This window comes from Sceloporus undulatus, chromosome 1 (genome assembly GCF_019175285.1).
Source record: "Sceloporus undulatus isolate JIND9_A2432 ecotype Alabama chromosome 1, SceUnd_v1.1, whole genome shotgun sequence".
NCBI classification, from domain to species: Eukaryota; Metazoa; Chordata; class Lepidosauria; order Squamata; family Phrynosomatidae; genus Sceloporus; species Sceloporus undulatus.
The window spans coordinates 204,441,096-204,453,189 of NC_056522.1; the positions used below are offsets into that span (position 1 = coordinate 204,441,096).

The 12,094-nt window shown below is 37.2% G+C and overlaps 1 protein-coding gene across 3 annotated transcripts in view; it reads right to left on the bottom strand.

Moving 5' to 3' along the window:
* Positions 1–4,713: 4,713 nt before the first annotated feature.
* The window catches only part of AGPS (alkylglycerone phosphate synthase), a 44,461-nt gene continuing 37,080 nt past the window's right edge, over positions 4,714–12,094 (bottom strand). For all 3 annotated transcript variants that reach the window (XM_042455311.1, XM_042455320.1, XM_042455301.1), the window contains one exon: positions 4,714–6,943. In XM_042455311.1, the coding sequence (XP_042311245.1) occupies positions 6,822–6,943 (122 nt within the window). In that variant the 3' untranslated portion in view covers positions 4,714–6,821. The remainder of the gene's footprint in view (positions 6,944–12,094) is intronic.

A 12,094-nucleotide genomic window follows, 5' to 3' on the forward strand; every position in this document is an offset into this window, starting at 1 on the left:
GACTGAGTTCACAAGTATTGGTGGGAAGCTATTATGAAATGGTAAAAGCTATAGCAGGACACGGAAATAACTGGGATGCAGAAGAAAATGGAACTGCAACCTGTGAATTTTACCCAGGAAATACCAGTTGTTCTGTGGCCATGATGCACTAGTGAATGGTTACCAGGAATTTAGTGAAAAGGAACAATTTAGCAAAAACGGAATTATGGTTACCAGGAATTATTACAATGAAAAGCTGCACATTTTCTGTATTTCTTTTGACTGATGTTTAACAGATCAAAAGGTGGGAGGGATCACAGAAGAAAAATAGCCTCAGTAAAAACAAATTATTTCCAGATGTAGCAGGGATTTCAGTCTGCCTCTGTATCTAAAGCCGACTACTTTGGGCTTTTTTTTTTTTAAAGAAAGCACCTGGTTATTTTTTTAAATTATTCAAATCTTACAACAACCCCATCTTTAAATGTATTTGCAGAAAATCTGATGTCCAAGCTTTTCCCAGTTGAGGTGTCTTTAATGGCACATCCTGAAAAATAATATTTAAACACCTTCAGAAAATCCTAACTGAAATTTTACTCTGCTGTAGTAAGCCTCCTTAAAAGACATATTTGAAGGTCATTTGCACACATACATTACCTACAAAAAAATCTAGGGATTTACTTCTAGCAATATAATTCCCCTGGCTGTTTATACAAAGTCAGTGGTACTTGTGGTGCTCAGCGTTTTAGTTGCTTCAACATGTTTGATAAAAAAATTTAGTGCCAGGGTAGTCAATAGTATTCCTCCAGAGGTTTTTAGCCTATGGCAGAGCTAAGGTGAGGAATTCTGGGACCTGCAGTCTGCAAACATTTGGAGGAACGCATACCCAGCCCATTGTAGAATACAGACCATTTATCAGAGGCCTATCCTGCTCTTTCTAGCTCTCCTCTTACTCTTATATACTTCTAAAGGTGTCTCAAATTTTCAACGTTCATTTTGTTAGAATTATCAAAAAGCTACCACTTAAGTTGGCATGTTTTGATGTTTTCTATATCAAAACTCAACAATATTTCAAGGGGTTGGAGACTGTAACTTATCTCCATGCTCAAATACATTGCTGCTCAGCAGTGAGGGCTCCCCGTGCCTTACTTTTCAAAGATCTTTGCATCCCTAAATCCTCATTGTTGCTGCCTGTTGGCGAAAAGATGAAGGTCAATTGCTGCCTTTGGCCCATGTCATTCCCTCTGGCTTCCCCAGGGCTCCATCTATTCAGGGTTGATAAATTGCACCTGCATTGTCTTCTGTGTCATACATCAAGCATCTGTTTTAGTTCGCCAATGGCTGTGCTTCCCTCCAAATACATTTAAACCTGTATCATTTTTTCAGTGGTTCTTCTGTATATCTGGCAGTATTCTGCAAGATTTAAACACACTGAGCACATTATTTTATGCAGAGAAGCCACTTGTGCCTGAGCAGGACGGCACATGTACTTGTTGCACTGAAACATGTCACAACTTCAGCTTTAGAAACGCTACTGGGGAGCCCAATTCCCAAGGCAGAGACAAAGGCAACCACTGTCCCCTCCCAACAAGCTATTTTTCCCTGTTCAGGCCCTGGATTGTCTGACCAGCGGAATATCTGAATGAGAGGGTGACACAGGTCAGATTCTTCTTCCCTTTGGCACCCTTGAAGGATGTGGCTTTTGTCTAACCCAGCTCCCCTTCAGAGCCAATGTTGGGGTTGCTATGGGAAAGGCATCCTGCCCCCCTGCCCTTCAGCTGCAATTGCTCCATAAGCCAACCAAGGGATACGAACATTCAAAATATTTTTTTATTTATGGAAGTCCTCAAAGTGTGGCAAGGAGGTAGAAAATGTGTGTCAAACTCAAGTCCTGGTACCTGCACAGATGCTTAATATCTTTTTGTCAGTCCCATAGTTAGCTCTAAGCTTTGCCCTGAATGTCAAAAATAAACAACAGGGGAAGGAGTGCTGGTTGCAGGTACAGATAACACTTTTCATTACTCGGTTGTCCAGTAGCACAATGCTCATTGTTGCAACAAGATGCAAATATTATCAGTATTAAATGTTATAAAATATAAAATTAATCATCATTATCACCATCATCACTAGCAACAAAATCCGTACAGCATACATCTCTGCACCTGGGATGGTAAAAGTGATCATGCTTCAACAATCACTGCAAACTATGAAAAAAATCTCAGGGACGCTGGTGTTTAGCGAGGTAAGTATGGATAAATGGACATTTCCAAATGCTCAAGAAGTACACAAAAGTAGCATGATAGGTATACCAGCCACATCTCACTTTCTCATGCGAAACATTTTCGAAAATACATAGGGTAGGGATAAAACTGGGATAACATCTTCCCTTGTCATAATTCAGTTGAACTTTTCCCTTCTTCCCCATTTTGCACAAACCTCTTCAGTAACCTAGTATTTTATCTATAGGAAGATGGAATCCCTTACAAGCAGTATGCTGAAGGCCCTTTTGAGCTAGATTAAAATCAGGCAAGGAAACGTTAAGCTGCCTCAGTTCAGACATCATAGTTGCTTTCAAACTAAATTGTAATGCATTAAACACAATCTTTTTTTTTTTTTGGGTGGGTGGGATTAATCAAGCTTAAAGAGAAAATGTAGGACCACTTCTATTAGTGAAGCATTTATAGTGTCAACATTGCAACTAAAGCTGTACAAATTACTTTTCAGTATGTGATAAAAAAACATCTTCTGAAATAATTAGTTGTATTTTTCAGTTGTTTAGAATTTGGAATGGAAGAACAATTTAATTTGGCCTGGACCCAAAAATGATATGTGAAATGTGTCTTTGGAAATGTGGTTGATTTAAGGGCAGCTGTGGCTCTAATTCAGATTGGGACTGTGTTGCCGATATTCCACTGCTGCTTTTTCACAACCAACACTGGAAGTACAAAGACACAATTCACACAGCCGGCTTTGACCCCTTGAATGAGAGGCACTTTTACTGTAAAATGACTTCTAAGAAACCGACTTTCTCCTTTTTTCTGAACTATCAATCACAAAATGATAATTATGTTTAGAACACTGTTCTGAAGCTACCTCTGAACATGGACAGAAGCACACAAATATATGCCCCTTTGCAAAAAAGAAAAAAAGACCAGTATGTCCCAGTTTTGGCTTCCCGCTCCAGAGACCTACTGTAATTATAAAGAGCTTGTAATGGAACTGTTGATTCCTCATTTTACTACACTATAGTTAGTTATTCTGGAACTCCTCTCAGTTTCAAAAAGCAGAATCCTGCACAATACAGTTCCATTCTAGAATTTGATTGTGCTCAGTTCTCTGTGTGCAACAAGTTGTCCACATTTTGCATCCTGTCCCCTTACTGTGAAGAAGAAGATACAACAGTAAAATATATATTCATCTACAAAGCTTCAGTTTTAAAAAAGAAACTAAGGCCTGTTACAGACAGCCAAAATAAAGCTGCTTCGAGTCACAGTAGAGGTATGGTGTTTCAATGATGCGTGCGTCCTAAGAGTCCAGAAGCCACACCAAAGCCACACTCCAGTCCTTAGGGCTGGAGCATGGCTTTGGTGCTACTTCTGGACTCTTAGGACGCATGCATCATTGAAATACCATACCTCCATTGTGACTCGAAGCAGCTTTATTTTGGCTGTCTGTAACAGGCCTTAATAAATGCTAGGGTCACTATCTTGAGTTGTTCTATGCATGCCAAATGGGATTCAAGTCTTTCCTTCTTTAATGTGAAGAAACCTCAAACTTTGGATTTTTCTTTAAAATGCATTTATTTGCAGGTGTGTTTGCTGGGGGTTAAGTGCCAGAACCATAAAAGACATGCTTGCAAAATTCCATTTTAGGATCACACCCAACTCTTTCCCTTTCAGTAGTTTCACACTCAAGTCCATGCAACACTGGTTTTCACTTTAGTAGCCTTTGTGTTCTGGAGGATATTGCTCTGGAAGGGCTCCCTATCTACATCTAAAAGCCAATCTTGAAGGTTAGAAGAGGCCCAGCATGTGCATGGGTGTGTATACTGTATACAGAACTTTGGAAGCCTAAAGAAATATGAGTGCTTTTGAATATTGCCAACTTCAGTAAAATAATACTCAGGGCATTCCAATTTAGCATTACATGAAATTAAAAATGAATCATTCATTCATCCATATACCTGCATATTTTTGTTATTATTTTTCCCTGTTTGTATGCCACGAAAACACAGTCAAGTAGCTTTCCATTTGATAAATTTGTATTTTTTTTAATGAGCATCTCTTTTTTGAACTGGCATTCAGCATGTGAATGTTTTACAGGTGTTCTTGCTAATGCTCTGAACAATTCAACAGTTATTTTTTTAAAAGAAAGGAAAAGCAGTAAGATTTAGCAAAATAGACATAAGTAAAGAAATTTACAATATGTTCACAGTGTTTGCAATGTGTCTTCTTCTTCAAACCTGTCCACTTTTGTGATGTGCGCCTCCACCCAACCGTTACTCTGATAGGACAGTACTAACATGACACAAATTTAGACTTCATGATTTTAATAGTTATAGTTATCTACAAATTTATGAAAAATATCCCCCAAACACAATTCCCCTGTGCAATTTCCAGAAACAAAGGCATAGGAAAACTCTCATCAGTAAAATAAACCAATTAAGCACCATAAATGAGCCTACACATTTTAGAGATAACACAAACTTGGTCAGACCAAACAAATACAACCAGAAACTTGAACTATTTCTTTTATTCCAACAAAAGGCAATTTTATTCCCTGAAATACACATTTGCGCTAGTTTTGGTGCTCATTAGGCACATGAAAACATTTGTATTTCTGACTACACAAAACTTAGCATCCTTGTGTTTGAGAAACCAGATGAATACTGATAACAATACCTTACATGGTCAAAATCAAAATCATGTAGATGTTGTGCTCCATCAGTTTTAGAACAAAACTAGCTTTCCAGTGTGGAAAGCTTCTATCCATTGGATGGGGATATGATTTTCAGTTATTCCTCTTCTTTCCAGTAAACCCATTTGCCCTGCCACCCACCGAAAATCTGTTCTAAAGGCACGGGACCTAAAGAGGTGTTGCTGAGAATCACACAGAATCTACCAGCAATTGAAAGCTAAACGATAAACTTTACTAAATACACTGTAATTTTCTTCTACTCTTGTGGATTAAATTTAAGAAGGCCTATCTGGACTTCAATAATGGTTTTTCTTTAGACCAGCAAAATGTAAGTCATCATTATACAATATTGTGCATTTGTCAATTTGAAGGTGCTTTTTAGGGCATGAAGGCAATGTTTAGGATTTCACCATATAATATTTGGAATTGTGGACATATTAAACATGGTGGTTTACAACTAGGGAAATGACGAGGGTTTATGTCAGTATAATACATTTAATGAATTTGGTAAAATTTACACGTGCCACTATTTTAGGTACTTTTGTTGATTTAAGGTAACAGAACACATCCAGTCTCCACAGATGTATAAACAGTGAGCTACTATGAGCATATTTTAAGGTCTCAAGTAATTCAGTTCCACTCAAGTAGATTTTTTTTTTAAAGCCTAGAGGACTGGCTCTAAAATTTGTTTTCTGCTGGTGGAATGGTGCCTTCTGCCTACATAAGCCTTCTGATGCAGTGGAGTGATCCCACTGATAGAATGGAGAAAGAATAGGCTTTGTTGATTTTTCCCTCCCATATAAACCCCATCACAGCCTGAAAATTTGCTCTGGTGTACTGAGGACTTTCTGGGACTGTGGGACATTGGCAAAATCCCCCCCCCCACACACAAAATGCTCTGGAAACTTCACCATTGATGGAAGGAAACAATGACCTGGCCTATGGGGTATAATCTAGCTAAAGGATAAATATCTCTAAATTAAAATTCTACATTGTATATTTTGCAAAAGGACTTTTTAAAAGACGACCTCTGTATTGATAAGCAGTATTAAGATCTGTTTCAAGACACATTGCATTCTAATTCCTCATTGATTTTTTTAAAAAGAAGTTTGACATTTTTATTTAAGTGAAAAAAGTGATTACATTTATAACTAGTAATTAAAGTTTTAAAAAGACAACTTAAAAGTTGTTTCAGATTTGAAATGGTGGAAACATCAAATTACACTTCTGGAGTGCTGTAAGTAACAGAACCATTTTTCTGCTTGAGAAATACTGCCTTCCAAATTAACTGCAGGCAATTTGAAAACACAATATTATGTGTTTTATGTAACATTTTATGTAACAAAGACTTTCCAGTATCCAGTAAGATTTGTTTACAGTATTAAGTACTACTACAAATAAAATTAGGACGTTTGTTATGTTTTTAATAATATGATATGGGAGATTGACCTATTCCCACCACAAAATTGCTGGGTTTTTTAAAAAACAAAACAAAACAAAACCCTGGAGCATGGCATTCCTTCTTTGTTTTCTTAACCTTTAAACATAAAAGCCCATTTAATCTAAACATTATCCCATTTTTCATCTGCTTCCCAGAAGTGCTCTTCTATCAAAAGAGGGCCCTAGAACAATAATACTAGTGTCACTCTTGAGCAGCCTAGCACAGCAGTAGAAAGCCATCCAAACAGGTTATCAACAGGACTAACCTGAGCATATTTTGGACTGGTTGTTTGTGAAAGGTTTAACAGTAATCTGTAAAAGTCTACTATGAATAATGGAACACTCATGTTTAACTAAAGAAACAGAAGATGTAAGGAAGGAAACAGCTTTGAAACTAGGTCCATGCTATATTTGGATACTGGGATAGCCATGAGACTCAAACCATTATTAGTATTATTATTTAATTTCAGTTTGGATCATAACGAGGCTTATAAAAGGTTTCCATTTCCAAAGATATTATTGGGGTCCACAAATTGTTTTACAGATTTCAGCATCCCAAAACCAACATCAGAGACGCTCTCTTTCAGCCACTGCTTCCGTAACTTGCCCACTGGAAAAAAGAAAAGGGAAAAAAAAAGTCTTTTAATATTCACCATAATAGCAGCAGCCAATCAATCTTGTGACCATGAATGAACAAACACTGGGTGATAAATGCTTTTATTCAAAAATGAGAAATGTTTTGCTTTATTTGATTTATTGAGCCCACCAGACTATCAAGCTCATTAAGCTCAATGTACTCCCAGAGGAAGCCTGTGTTCCACACTGACTACTCTCTTTACAAAGTATGAAATTTAGATAAAGTTTAGACTAAGATGATGAGTCACATTAAAAATAATTAAACTGAAGCTCATATACAGTATTTTAAATCTTCTCAACAGGATACTTTAACAGAAACATTAAAACTGCAAGTAACTATTGTAGCTACAGTTAGGATTTTATATAAATAGGTTTGAAATGTTGAATTTTAAATATGCAAGTTGGATGCACTGGTACAAAGTCACAATAACAAAGAAATGGCAGGCTAGCAAGCATTTCTAAGAGAGAGGTTTTTTTTTAACTCAGATAGTAACTCTATATGTATATCCGGGAGTAAGTCTAATTGAACTCTTCCTTCTAAGTAGAAGTCAAGCTTATGATTATATTGTTAACCTCATATACACCCATGGTCACCCTGACAGTTGTTAAACCATATCCATAACTGACTACATCCTAAATAATTATAAATATGAATGCAAACTCACTATTCCAACATCAGTGACAATTTACAATATTCATACAGGAAAATACAACTTTTAAAACAAATGACCAAGACTCTCATTTAGTGACTTAAGTATTTAAATTCTTGACTTAATGAGTCAAGGCAGGTACCTACTGTATCTGAAGTTTCAGCCTATGACACAGTTCCTTTGTATGAAGTGTTTGAAGCCATAGCACCTGTCTCTCTAAAGTATTTGAAGCTACATTCAACCCATCTTCCATGGTCTGTTCTCAGGGTAGCTAAACTGTCACTGAAATATTGAATGATTGGGACACTGGTGGAGAGATTATTTTTGCTTTTGTCCTCTGAGGAATACAACCATGTTGCGGAGCTAGCTGAAGAGAAAGCAGTACTGAGTAATAAAGGCTAGAATCTCAGGAAAAGTCTAGTGTGTTGTTTTAATATTTGCACATTTAAGCATTAGCCAGCCTGGCTTATTATTTTATGTTTGCTGTTTCATTAAGAGGACATAAAAGTGTGCTTAACTAGAAAGAGTCATACATGTTCCTGTAATTATATACCCATTCTCTAATCTGGTGACTTTAGCATTGATTTGCCAAAGACCATAGAGGTCTCTCCATTCCAGTTACCTACACTCCATCCAAACCTAAAAGGACAATGAATAGTCTATGCTATTATCCACCATTATCTGTAATATTGTTCCAGCAAATGCTTCCTGTGGTTATGGATGTAATTGCCTTAAAAAAAGAGTGAAAACAACTGGTCCAACAAGATGGAGCACATTAAAGCCACAGCAGGATGTCCAACAGCTAGCATGCCTGTCTTTTCCCCACCTCCAGTAATAATGCAATTCCACGAGGGACTGAACTGATGTCTGAGCAGCCACCAAACAGCCATTGCATATTTAATGAAGTCGCTCACCAAGTGCTTGGAAACAGAAGGTGCTTGGAGTGCATCATTAGTTCTGTCAGAGTGATAATTTACACATCTATCTTGTCACATTTTCTATGCTTTATACTTTTACAATAATAAATCTAACATACATTTGATTAGCGAACCAGAAAGTAAAAAAGCTGTATAGCGGACACTGGTGGTCCTTTATGAACATATTTGATGAAAAAAAGTTAACCCATTTGTAGCAAGACGTGGCAAGTTCCAAACTGTCAGAGAGAGAGAGAGAGAATGCATGTGTCTCTGTTAAGTCAAAAGAGCATGGCACTTTCTGTACCTGTGACTACCCAAGGTTCCATCTAAAAAGGGAATTAACACAAATTGATTTTTCTTGGGAAATATATAATTGTTACCCCCATCTAGAGTCATAAGAACAAGCACTTGATCACACCAAGCTATGATTTACTATTAGAGCATGCAAACTGGTACAACCATTTTCTGTAGTATTTGAAAAGTAATGGTCATTTCACATAATTATAGTCAGCCCACTGTATCTACAGATTCTTTTTCCACGGATTCAACCATCAATGGTTTGAAAATATTAAAAATAGATATATAAATTCCAAAAAGCAAACCTTGATTTTCCATTTTATATAATGGACACCATTTTACTACCCCATTGTATGTAATGGGACTTGAACAGTCATGGATTATGTTATCAACTGGGGTCCTGGATTGAAACCCCAGTGGATACCAAGGGCCCATTGTAATTGTTAATGCTGCCATCACTGAGTGGACACATGTGTCAACTAGAGCAGTACTCACACAGTACACCTCTAACCAGATTTGCTTCAGTTCCTCAAATTGTACTTGCATTTGGCCTAGAAATTAACCTATTACAAAGTCACAGTGTTGTCAAAATAATCAGCGAAAGGTTCATCATTATGATAATCTTCATCTAATGTTCATTGGCAACCTTCTTTTAGCTACTGTAATACCTCCTTTCACCTGCTTGTTTGGCCTCTTAATATCATTAGCTTTTGTACTCTAATCACATACCACATACTAAGCAGCTCTTGAGGCTGTGACTCTCAAATGCAGATTAAAAATCCACTTGTTAAATTTGTTAAACTAACCCAATGAATAATGCCTGTGATAAGGCAAGAGCTTTGGTCACCCCCTTGCATATGTAGGTCAGTTGCACAATCTTTGTTAAATTAACATGAAGTCAGAAATGACAGAAGCCAAGATGTTTTAATCATGAGAGAAATAACACTTTTTAAAAATCCAAAAATTCTAGTAGAATTTTGGTGATCTTTTGACCATATAACTCTATCTTTCTTCCTTGGTGCATATACTACTAATGATCTAGGAAAAACAAAAGGGTGTTATAACTTGAAGATATTTATTCTACCACATTCTGCATACATTAAAGTTGGATTTATAAAACCTAAAGTCTTAGTCCTGATGTGTGTTAACAACTGCACTATAACTTCTGTGCAGACTGGTAGAAGCCACTGGTAACATCTATCATGCTTGGCTTATGGCAATTCAACTTGCCAATGCTAACCGTGGATTTGGCATGGGCCCTAATCTCCACTCCCAGTTTTGCTGACATTTGGGAGATTAGTGAGGAGGGCCTAAAGATAATGGTAGAACAGCCTAGATTGACTCTAGAAAAGAAATGGGAGGTGCCATTTATCCAGTCCTCATACAATTATTATTTTTATTTTTTTTAAAAAACCCATGCCACCTACTGAATAGGAGAGAACACACTACTGTGTTCAATGGAGAGGAAAAATAAGATAGACCTTCCTTTATTGTTGTTTCAACCTTTAGCTCACAATGTCCATTATCTTTTTCTTCTACCATTAGGCGTTGTGAAAGATTGGCATTCAGATGACTTCAGATAAAACTTTTAAGTTAAATAAGGGTTGTTGTTGTGTGCCTTCATGGCAACCCTAAGAGAAACCTCTCATAGTTTCCTGGGCTGAGAGTATGTGACTCGCCCAAGGTCACCCAGTGGGTTTCCATGGCTGACCAGGGAATCGGACCCTGGTCTCCAGAATTGTAGCTCATTGCTCAAACCACTTCATCACACTGGTGTTGCCTAGGTTTAAATAAAAGAAAGACAATAGAGAAGGAATATATATTAATGGTATTTGTGATGTGAAGTTACTTCTCTTGACTTGGGATTTCTCACACAGCAGGTGGCTGTTTCTAAGCAATGAATAATTACAATGAATGTTCAATGCTCTCACAAACTACAGCTATTTAGATTTCAAGAATAACCTCTGCTGGTATAAACTGGCCAGTTCCTTCCTTAAAAATAGGGTGCATTATGAAAGCTGAATTAAACAGGCTTTATATTCCTTATAGCCTAAAGTCCCAGACTACATCTGTTTTGTTTGATACACAAAATCAGAGTTAAAATAGCTCCATTTATCACAACATGATTGTAGACAGACAAACCAGGCTGTCTGTTTCCAGATAGTGAGAGCAACTGTTATTAATCACAATTATAGGGCAAACACTGAAGAGGAATTGCATCAATATTCTCTCTTCCCCACACAGGAAGTAAAAAAGCAATGTTGAGAATGTCATTGTAAGGCCTGAAGGGCAGTAAATAATAACAAAAAGGATATTACTAATTTATCTCCAAACAGTAAATTGTAACTCAGGAAGAATACTAAACTCCAGGGTAGGAATTTAACACACAGCATTAGGCAGGATTACCACAGAAATTCCCCTTAAAAAGAGGGATGGGAATTAGGCATTCACTTTTTAAACATCTCACCAATCTCAAAAAAGAAGGTGGAAACCATCCATTTTAAGATGTTGTTAGAGGACACTTCAGATTTTCAACCCGTATAACATTATCACACACTATATCCAATTACTGCATTTCTATCCAGCCCTATCCCAGACTCTGGGCAGATAATCAGTATTTTTTTTTAATGTAGTGGAGATAACACATGTTCACATTAGGAATATTCCTATATCTATCTCCAGCTGCTAAAAGCTGGCTTGATAGAAGAAGTCTTATATATACTATGAGTCAGCTAATGTGCTGCCCTGCAATTGTGTTGGGCATCAACCACCATCAGGTTGGGGCAAGCTGTCCAGATTATTAGCCTGTCTTTTGCCTGCAGATTATGCCATGCTTTAGATTTATGGGGCTCTCAACTCTACTGGAACACCTGAAGGATTACTGGAAACCAAAAGAGTCAATGGAGGTAAGATGTTCCCAAATTTAATGCTAAGGGCCTGGAACAGTTTAATGATGGTTCCATTAGTTCAAGAATTCCATTTCTCTCCTGCCAAAAGTCAAGATACATGGACAAATTTTTTTCAGCATTCCTAGCAAACAATAATGAGACACACAGAGCATACCAAAAATCAGTGCTACTATTCATTTTAACAATTACCCCCAAAATGTTGTGCCCAGAAAGCCAGGGCAGATTCAGGTGCTCTGCTTTAACATAATCCTGAAACAACTCCTGATACTGATAGGTTTTTAGTACAAGCCTCTTTGAGCCTTATTGCATGACTAAAGAAAGCTGAGAGGCAGAAAGAGAGAGAGAAGCAGCT